This window comes from Patiria miniata, unplaced genomic scaffold, assembly GCF_015706575.1.
Source record: "Patiria miniata isolate m_02_andy unplaced genomic scaffold, ASM1570657v1 HiC_scaffold_13, whole genome shotgun sequence".
In the NCBI taxonomy this organism is placed as follows: Eukaryota; Metazoa; Echinodermata; class Asteroidea; order Valvatida; family Asterinidae; genus Patiria; species Patiria miniata.
The window spans coordinates 14,086,918-14,105,294 of record NW_024037051.1 but is presented as its reverse complement, the minus strand read 5'-3'; the positions used below and the strand labels follow the sequence as shown (position 1 = coordinate 14,105,294).

At 40.4% G+C, this 18,377-nt stretch overlaps 1 protein-coding gene across 3 annotated transcripts in view; it reads right to left on the bottom strand.

Annotated features, from left to right (window-relative positions):
- The window catches only part of LOC119721365 (rho GDP-dissociation inhibitor 1-like), a 42,783-nt gene that overhangs the window by 7,946 nt on the left and 16,460 nt on the right, over nucleotides 1-18,377 (bottom strand). Inside the window, exons 2-6 of one of the 3 annotated variants that reach the window (XM_038191416.1) lie at nucleotides 8,922-9,005; nucleotides 8,270-8,326; nucleotides 5,148-5,324; nucleotides 4,477-4,557; nucleotides 1,046-1,122 (exon numbers count right to left, since the gene is read on the bottom strand). In XM_038191416.1, the coding sequence (XP_038047344.1) occupies nucleotides 1,046-1,122; nucleotides 4,477-4,557; nucleotides 5,148-5,324; nucleotides 8,270-8,326; nucleotides 8,922-8,988 (459 nt within the window). In that variant the 5' untranslated portion in view covers nucleotides 8,989-9,005. The remainder of the gene's footprint in view (nucleotides 1-1,045; nucleotides 1,123-4,476; nucleotides 4,558-5,147; nucleotides 5,325-8,269; nucleotides 8,327-8,921; nucleotides 9,006-18,377) is intronic. The other 2 variants (XM_038191417.1, XM_038191419.1) reach the window with 2 other exon arrangements.

Below are 18,377 nucleotides of genomic sequence, written 5' to 3'. Positions count from 1 at the left end.
GATGACTTTTGATGCCTTCCCAATACCTTATATTGATGCCTAAACAATGCCGTGAGCTTCAGATGAACATCAGCAGTCATAATTTTTACATCAATGATATGTTTCTTGATGACTGATGAATGTACGCCTTTAATGTTTTTCTTTATAAACTTTGCTCAAATTGCTACTCTTTTGATGTCCAATGATGCCTAAAAGAATGTGATGCCTTTTTGATGACCATTTGATGCCTGTTCGATGGCAATGCAGCTAATTCATGGCAAGTGCAGCCAAGCCGCCTGAAAGGTAAAGGGCGTTATCTCGGCATTGGGAGTTAAAGGAAATACACAACATTTTCTTTTGCTGTACTTTTCAGAAAGGATGTAGTTGGGCGGAGTATATTGCAGCAAATATCGTCATTGAACTGACCTGTTAAAGTTTGTGTTAATACATTGATGCTGAAAGAAAGAAAAATACCGAAAGCTGTTCTTGTAGTCTAGTTGCCTGACCTTACGAAAGGGGGAATTGTCAGGTCAGGGAACTGAATCAGCTGGTCTCCACCCGTTCACGGATGTGTAACTTCAAACAAAATGTGGACTTATTAAACTTGGTAAAATGGGGGCAGTATTTGAATCAAAAAAGTATTTTTTTTTCCAATGATGGTCAGTACAAAAAAACCCCACTTTTCTTGAAAATGACAGCACACTTGCCATGATTTCACATGACGCATGGGCCATGGACTATTATTATTATTATTGTTTTATGTTGCAAATGATTAAGGTCTATATATTCCCTTTTAGAAAATTCCAAGCATGCCCCATGGTGTGCACATTAGCAAGGACATGATCCCCCAAATTTGTGGTTGGTGTGTTTTCCATGATTCAATATTTCAAACGCAGGCTCCGAAATGATAGAATCTACTCACCTTGAATTTGATTTTATTAATCCTAAATTTGATTTGAATCTTCATGCTACGCACAATAGCGCGATCCATAATGTGGCTGTTGCATTTCCATTGATGCAATTTTTGAAAGGCAGGCACTGACAATATAAATTAGAATCAACTCACCCTGAATATGAGTTTAATCCTGTACTTGGCGCCTTCCTTAACCACAAATGGGTTACGCTTGAATTGAGAAAGATCACCTTTGAACAAAGCAAAGAGGATGAAAAAAGTGTGACAATCCAAGTGAAAATTTGGAAACCAAAACAATTTCAAAAGAAGACAACCTTGAGTTTAAAGCCACATAGCATCACTATTATGTGTTGTTATTTTATGAAATGGACCAATTTAAAGGATGTTAATTAATAGCAGAAATCGTTCGATTCCGAGCTATCAAATCCTTTGTGAACACCGTGCTGCAAAAAAACAGATCAACCCATCCCCTAACAAAACCCACTGTACATTTTCAACCGGCAAAATGCAGCTCGTAGAATTTGTTGTACATAGAACCCATAGGTCACAGGAAGTGCCTGAGTACCCGAGAAATTGTTTATTGCGATCATGCCAAGGCTAAGTCCTAACCAGTGGCGTAACTATAGGGTTAAACCTCTAGGCAGGCACCTGCGGGTCCACTAATTTTTTAAGGGGGGACTGAAGTAAGAATATGGTTAACTACTTTTTTGTTAAAAATTGTTTTGGGGGAGGGGGAGGGTTGTTAAAAAAATTATGGCTGTTAGGAAGTTATTTAGGCACCTTTTTCACATACAAAGTGTTACATGTAATGTTAGTTTCTTTTTTTAAGGCAGAGAAGTAAGGTTCATTTTGTTATGCGAATAGCCTAGGGGTTGGCTTTTAGTATTGTTTTTGTTGATGTCGGGGGGCAACATGGGACACTCGCACATCCATGCTGAAATGTAGACCCTTTTTTATCCCGGACATTTTTGGCATCCGTAATATCAGAAAGTGGTGGGGGAGCATTTTTTCAGGTTGCATTGTAATGCATTTGTCGTTCGTGTCCTCGCTATACCAATTTTGGGAATATAGTTACAAACAAAATATTATATATTTACCAACGTGGACAGACTGCATTGTAAGATACCTACCATAACGTGAGTTACCAATATTAATATCCCTCTTTTTTTTTTGGGGGGGGGGGTAATTGAACTGGTAGCTTGCACATGACACCCGACACCCGACCGACACCCGGGTGTCGGTCACTTCGCCGACAACCACTTCGCCGTACATGGGGCAGTGTGGTGCAACTTTCATAATTGTTTTGCCTTGTCCTTTTCTGGTAGCGTGAGTTATGCCTACTAATGATAAAAAAATATTGCCAGACCAACAGAAGTTGGTTTTGTTGCTCTTTCTGTAGAATGTGCGCTTAATTTCAAAAGATTTTCTGTGAGAAAAATATTCCGAAGTACCATGGGTCCGAAGTCCCATTGGTCCGAAGTCCCATTGGTCCGAAACAGAATACTGTGGCGGAACCGATCCTGACACCATTTGTAGCGGAACCGGCGGGTGTTGGTGGGAACCCGAGGGGACTGGTCTTTTTTATCCCAGGACTCCAACCCACACCAATTATCCCACAAAAATATATATTAGCCTAATGAACGGGTGAGCGGCTACCCATACGAAAGGGGGGACAATTAACGAACGGTGGACTAAGCCTAGGGGCTGTTCGTTTGGTGGAGATTTACCACCGTTTTGTGATTGAGTAATTCATTGAATGTAATTAGAGCAAGACAAGTAGCGACGATAGGCCTCAAAGTGAACTCAGGTAACCCTCACAACAGACCTAGGTAACCCTCAGTGAACTTGGTAACCATCACAGTGAACCTAGTAACCCTCAAGGTGTGCCTGGGTAACCCTCACATAGACAGTTATTCCAAAGACGATTATCAATAGGACTTATTCAAGAATAGTTATAACAAGGGTCAACTGCAGTTACTGCACCCTTTGTAGTAAACTTAGCCTTAGGTAACCCTCACGTGGTCAACTGCACCACATGATTACAAACTTATACAAATATAATCCCTGTTATTATCACAGTTCCAATAACCCTCACACAGATTGAGCTGTCCCAATAACCCTCACAGAGGAAAGGTAACCCTCAACCCAATTTACACTATGAGCCCGATGTACATATAGCCCTCGCACAAGAAAGGTAACCCTCAACACGATTTATCGTCAGAGCAGGCTGTACTATGTAATCCAAATAACCCTCACACGATCTGAGCAGTCCTAATAAACCCTCTCAGGAAACCAGTAACCCTCACAGTGAGTTATACAATATAAACCTTACGTGCAATAAATCTCAAATGAAACAGGTAGCCTTCACAAGTGCTCAGAACACGGCAAAGAGTAAACTCGTTAGGCAAGCTAATCCAATGATTACGGCAATGATTGCTTCAGTCGTAAAACCCCACCGAATGGTGTCCAACCCACGACAAGCAATCTACCACCGAATCACAGTCTCACTAGCCTCTCAAACCAAGTTCTACAACTCCTTGCCCTTTTGTTCTAGCATTCATCAAGACACAATAATCAGTCTTAATTTCCCTACTAGATTTCATCTAAATCTTTGTCCCCAATTATCTTAGACATTCGACACTGAATAACAGACCTTGAGCTACAACTTCACTCAATATATATTACATAACACTTAGCTTACTGCTACCTAACCCGGAGCTACAGCTCCCGAACCCGGCCGCACCAGAGCGTCCACCGTCAGAGATGAGCTCCTACTCCCGACCGGGGAGTACGCAACAGCAACGAAGACCCCAGAAACGGCACCGCGACTTGACTGGTCCCTGAACCCCGAAGCTTGGCTTCTTGCAACTTGGCAACAGCACCAGAACGCGTTCCTACTACATTGACGTCATCTTGCGAACTCACGAGATGATCTCAGGACCCCACGCTAAAGCATGCTAATTCGCGCACAGCCTTCACAATACGCGTTGCTGATTGGTCACTGTTCACCATGAATTATTAATCTCCTGATCACGCAGAACAATTTATTGCTGATTGGTCCACGCGCACTTTGGCATTATAAGCACGCACCAAATGTCCCAGATCACGCGCATAAATAATTCCTAGGACTTAGACTCCTACACAAGTCTTCATATACATGTACCCCTGTTTCGTCACAATACTGTGTAGTTCCACTTGTTCAGGTTGACTGACCCTAACCCTAACCCTAATCCTATGGGGCGTCGGACCAATAGGACTTCGGATCAATGGGACTCCGGACCAATGGGACTTCGGATCAATGGGACTTCGGACCAATGGGACTTCGGACCAATGGGACGTCGGGCCAATGGGACGTCGGACCAATGGGACGTCGGACCAATGGGACGTTTATACCAATGGAACGTATAGACCAATGGGACTTCGGACCAATGGGACTTCGGACCAATGGGACTTCGGACCAATGGGACTTTGGACTATAGAGACGTCCCCGAAAAATCTACCCTAAATGCTTTGAATGACAGCACAGAGTTTACAAAAGACCCCCTCTTAATATAACTGTGGAACTGCCCTGTTTTTGCGTTTACCTGTCAGATCCAGAACAGTTTCCTCGTGGTCTACTGGAGCAAATACCAAGGCCTTCAATAGTACATTTTGTCCGCCTTCATCTGAAATTTAAGAAATTAAAAAGGTCATCTAAAGTACATGTATACGTATTTAACTGGCTTATCCATTTTGTGCCAGCAACAACAGAGATATAGCGCACAGCCGCACATAGGCGGGCGCTTTCGAATTAACATAAACCAAACAGGTGACGTCATCTTAAAGAAGATTTTAAGTTTTATATCTAGAGAACTACAAGTTCGATTGGGTTGAAACCTTGAAGGTACATGGACAGGGATGTGTTATAGACGAAAATTTAAATGAGATTATTATGACGTCATAATGTGATTTTTATTCAGATCTTTGAAATTTTGAAGATTATAATCATATCTCACGAACACAACATGCTCAACTCAAAATTGATAGTCACAACTATCAGCCCAATTGTGTTAGAAACTTGTGACTCGTTATAATGTCATCCAAAACATGACTTTCTTTTTATATTTCGATCATTTACACGCATATACACTTCCACAGAAAAGCATAAACCAGTAACAAAATCATAACGCTGAAAGGTCCTATATATTCTGTTCTTAGACAGATATAGACTTTGTCTTGTTCTTCTTTTTTTTGTTTGAATGTATTTGCACAGTACCTAAAACATCTGCAGTGCTACCCAGTAGAGCTTCCTTGTACTTGACCAGACTTTCGTCATCGGCGTCACGTTCTTGAAGCGTCTGCAAGTCCATTTGTTTGGGCGGTGGGTAGTCGCGGGTAAGCTCTTCAGTACCCCTCTGAGCTGGCACGGCTTTTGGTTCATCTCCCCTCTTTACTGCACTCCGACAGGGAGAGACAGAATTAACTTTAACGCTTGTATTACATTATACTACATTTAAGAAGATTCCCTGCTGAAAATGATAATAAAAAGAACTTTCCGTGGTTTTGGGCAGTACCTTACAAAGAGTAGCAGTTGTTTTCTGCAGACTGACGCGGTACAGGGATGCATGGGTTAACACGTACCTTTTCCAGACATGGCGTTTCAGAGTTGGACTGTACCAAACTATTCCGAAGATTTAAATTACTACAAGCAAATGTCAATGTCTGAAATAGCAGAGACTACTTCCAACTACAACTGCCTGAAATTATACAAATGTATGTGCTATTTTTCGTGAACATTTCACAGACTTTCAGGAAGGAAGGAGGATTGTTTTGTTTTGTAACTTTTTTTAATGTTGTCCATCGTCTTTACACTGCTTAAGGATACATTTAAGGGTGTGCTTTAATTAACCGAGAACACACACTAACTCCGCATGGCAAAGAATTGCATATTTTAAAAGTTTACTCTATTTTCAAATATTTGCACATGTTTGGCAATGTGGCCATGACAAATCAAGGTAGGTCCGTGTGACCATGTGACACATTAGTGTGCACTGTAAACAAAACCCGTAAAAACACTGTCCTTTTCCCGCATTGTTTATGGTTTATTACCGTTATTGCTTGAACCGTCACAAGAAAGAACGTGCTACGTGCATTTCCCGTAAAACTTGGTGACCTGACGCAGGCTGGGATTCACAATGCTTTGTATTCGTAACTTTTCAAAACCCCTCCCCTTTTAATCCCTCACAACCGCCTAGTTTTTAAAGCTGTGATTCGTGTGCACTCACGCAAGGTTCGCTACGTGCTGATCATTGTACTGTGAAAGCCGTAATGCTTTAATATTGCGGAATTTGGAGAGCCAAACAGCTAATTCTGCGGTGTTGACCAGCAATAGGTTGACCCTTTCTGCGGGATTGGTAAAAAGTTGTAAATGAAAATTACAACTTACAGATGCAAGTTATGTTACAACTTAAAGATAATTTCACATTAAGTGATTTGAAAACCACTATGCCTGTAAAAGACAAGCTGTAAAACGTATGCATACCCCACTCCCAGCTGCAGTAACTGGAACCTACCCCCCTCCCTATACCCCTACACTCAGCTCTGACGCCACCCACTTTGTATTCCATTACTTTACGGCAAATTGCCGTCAAATTTACGGGGAATTCGCGTTAAAATTACGGTCACCGTCATTTTTCGAAACCCGTAACTGACCGTAATTTTACGGTCTTTTGTTGGCAACCCGTTTGACACTGCTTTTACCGTAAAATTACGGGCAATTTTTTTACCGTGTGTTTGACAGTTTGGCTTCATCTGATATTTCTGTTGTGAATCTCTTAAAAGTCGCACGCTCACTCTCCACGAAGAGATGTCCTTTTGTTAAAGCAGTAATAAAACAGTTACAGCAGAATTTTATTTGCTTATTTTGTCACAATTAAATGCAAAACCTACTCATTTTTTTGAATGAGATTTCCTCCAAAAGCGACATTTAGTTATTTAATTATTTTTTCACAAAACTTGAATTATTAGCTGCTAGACAATATGTCAGGGAGTGTTTAATTTAGGCAACACGCCCATTTTTAGTGGGTTGCAAAATGCCTAAAAATGGGATGAAGTACAATTTTCACTAAATTAAAAAAAATAAGAGCCAGGAAACATGCTTCTTTAACCCTGAACTCCAAAGAATGTATTGGGGATGCAGTACCAAATGCCAAAAGAACACTAATGGTAATGGGCTTTGTACATGTCAGTAGATGGCACATTTTGACCACTTTTGAGATCCCCAGGGAGGAACAGTATACTGCATACGTGCAGGCTGATAGTCGAGCATCGACCTCCCACCTCGGACGTCCTGTTGTCCCTCTTTTGTTTGTACTCGTACTTTTTTTTCGGAAGACCTTCATATTAAAGCCCGAGTCCATCATTTGCAGCTATCCAAAAAGTAGCTAGCGTAATTATTGTTGAAAAACATACTTGGTTGAAAGATAGTAAAGGGACTAAATTCACTGTGAAATTGTTCTTTCTGGCAAGCTGTCAGTTTGAAGTAATCAACGAAAGAAGGCCTTTCCAACGGTGCTTCTTAAGACGCACGGTAGGACAATTTAAATTAGTAGTTCGTTTTGTTATGCAGCGAAGCGCGCGCAATAACTGGCTCGACGCACACGCACCCCCGGTTGCTATAATTCGTCGGATCAGTGCGCGACATAGCGTAGCTGCATTCGGCTTAGCGAGAATGTGTCTCGGACGCTGAATTCAGGCGCAATTCAAAACATGATTCAGCAACTTTTGATTTGAAATCGAGATCCTAGCATGATGTTTTTTTCCAAATATACAGCTGAAACTGAGCTGAAACTTCATCAGGTTAGTTGTTCAGCACCCTTCTTCAGATTTTGAGCACTTTTATTGCTTCAAACGAACACAATGCACAAATTACAAATGATGGACTATAACTTTAACACCGCAAGCGTCGTGCGCACGGTAACCAGGGCGTTAATGCGTTTGTATTCCATACCGGTGCGTCATCGAAACCGATACGCCCAAAACCGAAACGCACGATCAGCAAATGAGCGTTTCATTTTGCTCTACGCAAACAGCGCAACGTATGCTCGTCCCTCCGCTGCAGATGCTTTTTGCCGTGACGTTTGTTGAACCGTCATGACGCGCTTAAGATATTTGCGTATCTTCTACTTGCGCGTTGCATTTTTAGAGTACACATTTAAAATTCAATCCATCTATTTTGATTGTGTTCTACAAACACGCACATAAATTCAAAGTGTCTGCGCCCAGAGCGGCTTCACACGCGCAAGAATAAGGAGTTAGCACTCTAGTAATTTAATATAGCTCTATGCTTATAAGTGAGATTAGTAAAGATGACAGATACAAACAATCACGCAAACCTACACTCGGTCATGTATTGCCGCAGGTATTCCAGAAGCAACTCATCTTTGGCCGATTTCTCTGAGAAAAGTAAACAAAAAGTGAAATCCAAACCAAGTCAAAAAAGTGGATAGACATACAAATGTTATAGTTGTGTAATGTTATTGTTATGTTTTCTCTAAGATGTTCGTCATATATTTTGTATCGCAAACTTGAATTGTACCTTTAATGTTATTTAATATAATACTTAATATGTCTCCGTCCTTTGAATATTTATGGTATGGCTGTTCTATACTCGTAAGCCATTAATACTCATTTACTGTGTTTGATGCTTAGAAGTATAAATAATTCGTCTGTTTTTGTGTAATGGCATGCTTAAAACAAGCTACAACACAATACAATTTTTGCTACCTCTACCAGTCTTTACATCTTAACCAAGACTGGTATTATTTCTCATTTCTGCCGTTATACGAGGAAATGCATGTGTTTGCGAATAGTTTAATTCCCAATCGTCTAGACAAAGCGCAGTTAGAGGATAAAGACGGGGTCAAAAAGACTGTGTGCCAAATGCCATGCTTGTATCATCAAAGGCACAATTCCCTCAAATACTTCCCTATCTGTCCCACTTTAAGTCTTACATAGGGTCTATCTTACAATCACATGAACATGTACATACCTTGAAGTGCCGTCGCGCATACACAGCTGAGGCACATCAAGAGAATCACACAGGCGTGTCCCTTCATTTCAAGTCTCTTCTGTTCTTTTTTAACGAAAAAAAAAATGGAGCAGTCATGTTGGAAAGACGTTTGTACTGATACACCGTGGAAGTGACCATGGGAAGTGAAAAGTCCCAGCACCCATCTTTGGTTTAATTGTACACACGGATGTCGCTAGAGAAGGGGTGTTGGGTCCATCCACCCAATCAAACGGTTTGTCGGCAAAACTGTCGTCCTGACGGCAAATATACTTTAGTTTATTAGGTTGTGTATATAATACACGAGTGCCACTAGTGAGCGCAAATTTGCATCCTTGTGGAGACATTTCCACAATAGGGAACAAAAGATTGTATAGGTTTCCACAGGGCAATTTCTATAGATGAATAGGTCTCCACAAGGTTTTCACGAAGTAGATATATGGATTTTACCCCAAAACTAGGAATTTCCAAGGTGGGTTGATTTGTCGCAAATGGAAGAGTTTTAGAAAAGGGATATTAAGTCCGAATTTCAGCTAAGGAAATTAATTCTGGTTAAAATAAGAGCATTTTGGAACTTCACTTTCAAACTCGAAAACTTTACTACACGAGAACAAGGAAATTTCTCCACAAGGATACAAATTTGAGCGTGTGTGAAGGGGTGTGAGAACCCCCATCAATTGGTTTTGTCTGAAAAATTGTCGTCCTGTCGGTAACTGTACTTTGGTTTGAGTACACACGAGTACCACTAGAAAAGGGTTGGGGTGAAATACATTTTGGCAAAATTGTCGTCCTGTCCAATATATGCTTTGACGAGTGGCGCAACCTATCTTCCCATAATTGTTTGAAGATCGTTCGCTTTGAATAGTGCGGCCCGGGGGTAGACGCCATCCAACTTTTGGAGGCACTGATCGACATGCCCCAAAAGTTGGATGGTGTCCACCCCGGGCTAGCTTCCAGTACAGACGGCCTGTCGACAATTTTCTGTCAACACCCTCCATAAAAATTAACATTGGTAGGCGACGCCCTGTATTTGCAGGGGCCGTATCATAAGTCCGACGCCTCATAGGTCCGACGCCTCATAAGTCCGAAATTTCGGACTTATGAGGCGTCTGAGTTATGAGGCATAACATTTATTTATTCCGCCTCATAGGTCCGACGCCTCATAAGTCCGACGCCTCATAAGTCCGACAACAGAAAAACGAGGCGTTTAATTTGTCGGACTTACGAAGCGTCGGAGCTATGAGGCGTCGGACCTATGAGGCATCGGACTTAGGAAAAACTCTGAATGGGCATGATCTGACAGGGCAATATAGTCCAGGCAAAATACTTCATTTTTTGAGTGAACCTCAAACAAATTGCAACAGAATTTTTTTCACCACGGTGCATTTCTATAAGGTCCCTAAAATGACATACTAAAAGTCCAAAAAAATCCAAGTGGTGGAAATATGCCTAATTTGCATAAATCCAAAATGGCCGAAATTTTTTGGACTTTCACATTGATTTGGTCATATTTCTTATATTCGTTAGCTTTTTCAGGTACTTAAAACGACAATTGTAGTCCGTTTACATTGATTTCATAATTATTCTAGTCCTACGTAACTTTCAAGATCCCCATGTTTCCCAAATTTGCCATATGCCGTACAATAATTTTCATAAATGCAATATATTAATTTGCATAAATTAAAGTTAACATTATGGCTGTCATGTGTGGACATGTCACAATTGAATTTTCCTGATAATCCAAGTTCAGTTATTTACTAAATATCACACCACAGTGCATTTCTATAAGGCCCCTAAAAGGTCCAAAAATCCAAGTGGTGGAAATATGCCTAATTTGCATAAATTCAAAATGGCCACTTAAACCATGATTGAGTGGTCGGGCACAACCCGACCACTGATTGGAGTTGTTACGATTAATCTTCTTTGAGTGGTCGGGCACAACCCGACCACTCTTTGGATTTGTTGCGATTAATCTTTCTTTCTTTCTTTCTTTCTTTTTCCGGACAATACTTCTCCGCGGGTTTTCTCTTAAACGGTATATGGTATGAACTTGTAACTTTCAATATATATCGACCCTCATCCGAAGTGGTGCATATTACTCTGACGTCATGATTATGTCATCAGGTGTCAAATTACAAGTGATTTTAACTGAACAAGTGACCAAATACTTTCACTTATAACTCTTGAACTAAATCATTGATGTTTGTATTCTGTAATCAGATAGACCATTAATCGCTAACTATTTTTTGCCGTGTACGTAAACTCGCTTGACATTTACTTCCGGGTCTACCGGAAGGTCAAAGTTAAATGAATTCAAAATGAAGACGTGAGCCTGAAATCAAAACAAAGCAACATTTCTTCCGAACGGTTCACGGTATGATCACAAAACCTTGTGTGAACTTGTACCTTGTTACGAAGATGTTATAGTTTTTGTTACGCCATCATGACGTCATCAGGTATCAAATTACAAGCGATTTAAGGGCAAATTTTGACAAAATAGTTTGCGCATATCTTTTGAACTAAATAGAGTATCGTGTTCGTTTTTTCATGAGGTTGTAGACTATGCCGTGAGGAACATTTCTTGTCCCCAGACACAAAACCGCTTGACCTTTACTTCCGGTGTTACCTGAATATAGCTCAAAAGCGGAAGCATTTTACTGCAGACACATATATTATAAAAGTTTTTGGTGAAGAATGCCAGACACAAAAACAGTGTGATGGCGTCATCATCCGGAAGTCAAAGTCGTTTGACCTTTCCTTCCGGGGCTGCCAGAAGGTCAAAGTTAGGTGAATTCAAAATATAGAAATTAGCCTCAAATAAAAGGAAAACAAGATTTCTTTCCATAACCGATTGAAATCACGCCTCACCAGTTTACCTCTCATATCTGAATGCTGAAAATTAATATTTCCACAGCATGTAGCAACAACCTTTCCTGTCGTAAAGTCAGTGCAGAATTGTATTATGCCCATGCAAAAGAAAAAAAAACAACTAAAAAGCCATTTTATGTGATTAGCATATGTTGCATAAACTCCAACGACGTAAGAGGCTCCGGCAAGTCTACCAATAGTCCCAACTGGTTGTATGCTTGAGTAGCCATCCATGCAGCACCAGATGTGCGCTTCCTGATAGGCCTACAAGTCTTGTCGAGGTAGCAACAAGTTCAACTGCAGGTTGTGTGATTTTCTATGTGAAAAACACAGGGTAATGGATATGCAGGGTAATTGGAGGAGTATTGTGCAGTTCAATTATGATTAAGTCACTGTAAACACAAGAAAATATGCCAGCCGGACCACTCTGCGTTTGTAACTCAACACACGCGAATCTCTAGTTCTTTCTTTCTTTCTTTCTTTTTTCCGGACAATAAGTTTCCGCGGATTTTCTCATAAACAGTATATGGTATGAACTTGTAACTTTCAACATATATCGACCCTCGTCCCAAGTGGTGCATATTTTCTGACTTCATGATGACGTCATTGGGTGTCAAATTACAAGCGATTTTAGAGAAAAAATGGGCCAAATACTTTCACCTTTAACTCTTAAACTAAGTGATCAATTACGTTTCAACTTTGCAATCAGATAGACCATTAGTTGATAAACATTTTTTGTCGTGTACGTGAACTCGCTTGACCTTTACTTCCGGGTCTACCGGAAGGTCAAAGTTACGTGAATTCAAAATGAAGACTTAAGCCTGAAATTCAAACAAAGCAAAATTTCTTCCGAACGGTTTACGGGATGATCATAAAACCTAGTGTGAATGTGTACCATGTTACGAAGATGTTATAAATTTGGTTACGTCATCATGACGTAATGTAAGGGCAAAGTGATGGAAGGGCAAATTTTGACAAAATAGTTTGAGCTATACTTTTGAACTCAGTAGAGTATCGTGTTCGTTTTTTCTTGAGGTTGTAGACTATGCCTTGAGTAACATTTCTTGTTCCCGGACACGAAACCGCTTGACCTTTACTTCCGGTGTTACCGGAAGTGCAATAAAAACTGAATATAACTAGGAAGAGGAAGTATTTTACTACATTTTACTACGTTTTACTATATTTGTTGGAACAAATAAGAAAGCGGCTGCTTACAATAATAGTACTGCTACCACATAATTTCATCATATTTGTTCACCAGGGACTGCAAAATCACAGCTCTTATAAGAATAAACCCAGGGGAGGATCCAGAAATTTGTACAAAATCACACAAAGCATTCAAAACTAATATTCTTTTTTCTGATTTCTTTCGGCGTAACTCGCATATCAACACTGATTCTTTAATTCGTACCTTTATGCAGAAATTTAATAGTTCGACAGTGTAGCCACAAACTTTTTTTTTCGTTATCTCAGTGCAGAAATTTAGGAAGCCCATGCGTGCAAAAGACATAAGCCATTTTATTTTTGATATTGAGATAATCAAATGTTGCATATATTAAGCTCCAAACACGTCATAGAGGCTCCCTCAAGTCTACCGATTCCGATTCTGACCATGAATTCAATTCTAATATTCTCGTCCATTTTCTGATATTTTTAGCCATAACCGATTGAAATCGCACCTCGCCAGTTTTCCTCTCATATCTGAATGCTGAAAATTAATATTTCTACAGCGTGTAGCCACAAACTTTTCTGTCGTAAACGCAGTTAGCATAATTATGTTTCATAATCTTTAACGACGTGAGACGCTCTGTCAATTCTACCAATGTCGTAACTTTAGTGCAGAATTTTATTATGCCCATGCAAAAGACAAAAAAACAAAAAAACAAACCAGCCATTTTATTTTAAGATTAGCATAATTCTGTTGTATAAACTCCAACCACGTTAGAGGCTTCGTTAACTCAACCAATAGTCCCAACTGGTTGTATGCTTGAGTAGCCATCCATGCAGCACCAGATGTGCGCTTCCTGATAGGCCTACAAGTCTTGCCCAGGTAGCAACAAGTTCAACTGCAGGTTGTGTGATTTTCTTTGTGAAAAACACAGGGTAATGGGTGCAGGGTAAAGGGAGGGGTAATGTGCAGTTCAATTATGATTAAGTCACTGTAAACACAAGAAAATATGCCAGCCCGACCACTCTGCGTTAGTAACTCAACCATTGCGAACCTCTAGTTTTCATATTGATTTTGCCATAACTCTCGTCCTACATTGCTTTTTGGGGTACTTTAAACAACTAAAACGAAAGGGCGTGATCAATGGATCTTGGCCAATCAACTGGCTCCTCTGTACGGTAAACTTTGTTGTTCGGGAATAAAGACTTTAGATTATTATTCAAATAATTATGGAACGCACACACACACCTACCTGCCAGGGACTGCCACGTCGAATGCCATGGGCGTCGCCAGGATTTTTTCTAGAGGTGGGTAATGCACATTTCGCCCCCCCCCCGAAAAAAAAACAACAACAAACAAATACCTGTACTTTTTCCAGCATATTCTCAATTTATCTTTTTTCGAGGGTGGGCATGGGGGCATTTACCCACCACTCTTTTGATGATAAAAAGTAGTAATTAAATAGTAAAGTCTGTCAGGAGCAAGTGTGGCCCATTGGGCCATGGGCAGCGCCGGCATTTATCTCCGGTTTTTAGAGAATATTTCTATTTCCCCTGGATGGGATGCTAGTCCATCGCAGGTTACTCCACAGCTAATACCGGCACCCATTTATACTCCTGGTTGGAGAGAGGCAAGCGTGGATGAAGTCTGCCCTAGCACACAACATAATGGCCAGCACCTGAATTCGAACTCCTGACCCTCTGATCATGAGTCACAAACCCTAACCACACTACGGCACAAAAAGGAGTTTGATCACTGCTTGCTCAATTGGAAGTTGGTTGCTGCCTCGGCAAATAATATGGAAGACATAATCTAACTTTTGAAGCGCATTTCTGGTGCTGCACATGGCTACCCGAAAATAAAAACGTCAAACTTCAATTTGGAGATTGACGGATCCTCTAAAGTCCTTGGAGTTATTGTAACACATGCCTGTCATCTAAAAATACACAAAATTATGGCTGTTTTGTCTTTGCACAGACGTAATAAAATTATATTCTGAATTATCGAAAGAACGGTTCGTGGCTAGACTGTACGAATCATAATTTTCTGCATAAGCAATAAAATATGCTCAATATTTTCTAAAAAAAAGAAGAAAAAAAAAAGGATTTTGTGGCTTTTTGGTTTTTGCAGGGCATAATACAAGTTTGCTCTGTTATTTTTTGGTCCCATTTTAATAGTTTATCAAATTAGGCAGCTGCTGAACGGCAGAGAGGATTTGCAACCGCCCCCTCTAAATCTGATACTGTAGAAGGAGGCTTGTTGGAAACGAGAGGCTGCAATTATTGTCCATTTGTCTTTTGTTCTTCCTCGTTTCTACTCATGAATATTAATTTGTGAAGACAATTTATTTTAAAGCCAGCCATCCAGTCAACGTAATAGAAGCAGAAAAAAAGCTACCTAATATGGGAGACGTGATCCACTTTTTTTGGTTCACATTATGACTACTCAAAAACATAAGCAGTGTCGGTAGACTTCAATTTGGAATTTGACAGAGCCTCTGAGTCCCTGGAGTTTATGTAACATATGCTTATCATCTAAAAATACATGTTTTTTATTACGTTCTGCTGAAACTAAACTGGTGAGGTACCATTGCAATCAGTTATGGCGAAAAAAAGAGAAGTGTATGAAATAAAATAATTCTTGTTATTTCGCCCTGGGGTTGTGGTGCGTGTGCCCTTGGGCAAAGCACTTAATTTGCCACTCATTTGGCCCACCCAGGATTTTTTTTTGTAGTGGGGCAAAGCAAATTAATTGTCCCCCAAAATCCTTGTATTCTCTCTAGCATATTTTCAATTGATCATTTTGTTTTTGGGTGGGCGGGGGACATTTGCCCACCCCACCCCCAGTGACACCCCTGCAGACGCCCATTTTGTTAAATGTGTATTAAATTAATAGCAAATATGACTTAAACTAGGCAGGAGGCACATGTCGTGCAATGTTTAGAATTCTGAAAGAAAAGAATTGAGAAAAAAACCTCTTCCATGCAGGCACAGATGAAGTCGCACAGAAAAATGAAGGATTATGGGGTATATTGCAAAAGTGGCATTTTAGTGTTTGAATCCACATGTACATAGTATATATAAACACATGCACTGGGTTCAAAACTACATGTAGTGATGAAAGTTTGCCAATTTATTCTCGCAATAAACAAATGAACCCTGTAATCCATCATGTTTTTGTACGAGTTCATCGGCGCCCTAAGACAGTCCCTGCATAAAAAAAGAGATTTCTTCCTGCTCTTTTTCTTTAAGAACAACGCGTGGTAAATAAATGTAGGGCCTATGGCCTTGTACCCCTTTTGAAACTCCCGCACTAATCCTATTCAAAGTGAGCAACTGCATGGGCTGGCTTTCAATTTTCATTGTTGTTGCATTCGATTTCAATTTGCATTGTTGTTGCATTCTAAAGTCTTTATTACGAATGACAAAGTTTACCGTACAGAGGAGCCAGTTGATTTCTACAGCGTGTAGCCACAAACTTTTCTGTCGTAAACTCAGTGCAGAACTTTATTATGCCCATGCAAAAGAAAAAAACCCATAAAAGCCATTTTATGATGAAATTAGCATATGTTGCATAAAATCCAACGACGTTAGAGGCTCCGTCAAGTCTACCGTTGTCGTAAATTCAGCGCAGAATTTTATTATACCCATGCAAAAGACCAAGAAAAAAAACAAAATAAAAGCAATTTTACCTTAAAATTAGCATAATTATGTTTCATAATCTTTAACGACGTGAGACGCTCTGTCAATTCTACCAATGTCGTAACTTTAGTGCAGAATTTTATTATGCCCATGCAAAAGACAAAAAAACAAAAAAACAAACCAGCCATTTTATTTTAAGATTAGCATAATTCTGTTGTATAAACTCCAACCACGTTAGAGGCTTCGTTAACTCAACCAATAGTCCCAACTGGTTGTATGCTTGAGTAGCCATCCATGCAGCACCAGATGTGCGCTTCCTGATAGGCCTACAAGTCTTGCCCAGGTAGCAACAAGTTCAACTGCAGGTTGTGTGATTTTCTTTGTGAAAAACACAGGGTAATGGGTGCAGGGTAAAGGGAGGGGTAATGTGCAGTTCAATTATGATTAAGTCACTGTAAACACAAGAAAATATGCCAGCCCGACCACTCTGCGTTTGTAACTCAACCATTGCGAACCTCTAGTTTTCATATTGATTTTGCCATAACTCTCGTCCTACATTGCTTTTTGGGGTACTTTAAACAACAATTTGTCCTTTTACATTGATTTCATCATTATGCTAGTCCTGGGTACCTTTCTAGGTCCCTATGTTTCCCAAATTTGCCAAATGCCGTATAATAATCTTCCCATACGAACGGACAAACCGCCAGCACCACCATCACTACTTGAGGTCATCAGATGTGGGTGTAAGAAGCGTTCTTTCGTTTTGGACGGTTAGTCATGACGGTTCGTGACAGCTCGTCATGACGGTCGTCGTGGCAAATCACATTCCTCGCTAAAACGAAAGGGCGTGATCAATGGATCTTGGCCAATCAACTGGCTCCTCTGTACGGAAAACTTTGTTGTTCGGGAATAAAGACTTTAGATTATTATTCAAATAATTATGGAACGCACACACACACCTACCTGCCAGGGACTGCCACGTCGATTGCCATGGGCGTCGCCAGGATTTTTTCTAGAGGTGGGTAATGCACATTTCGCCCCCCCCCCCCGAAAAAAAAACAACAACAAACAAATACCTGTACTTTTTCCAGCATATTCTCAATTTATCTTTTTTCGAGGGTGGGCATGGGGGCATTTACCCACCACTCTTTTGATGATAAAAAGTAGTAATTAAATAGTAAAGTCTGTCAGGAGCAAGTGTGGCCCATTGGGCCATGGGCAGCGCCGGCATTTATCTGCGGTTTTAGAGAATATTTCTATTTCCCCTGGATGGGATGCTAGTCCATCGCAGGTTACTCCACAGCTAATACCGGCACCCATTTATACTCCTGGTTGGAGAGAGGCAAGCGTGGATGAAGTCTGCCCTAGCACACAACATAATGGCCAGCACCTGAATTCGAACTCCTGACCCTCTGATCATGAGTCACAAACCCTACCCACACTACGGCACAAAAAGGAGTTTGATCACTGCTTGCTCAATTGGAAGTTGGTTGCTGCCTCGGCAAATAATATGGAAGACATAATCTAACTTTTGAAGCGCATTTCTGGTGCTGCACATGGCTACCCGAAAATAAAAACGTCAAACTTCAATTTGGAGATTGACGGATCCTCTAAAGTCCTTGGAGTTATTGTAACACATGCCTGTCATCTAAAAATACACAAAATTATGGCTGTTTTGTCTTTGCACAGACGTAATAAAATTATATTCTGAATTATCGAAAGAACGGTTCGTGGCTAGACTGTACGAATCAAATTTTCTGC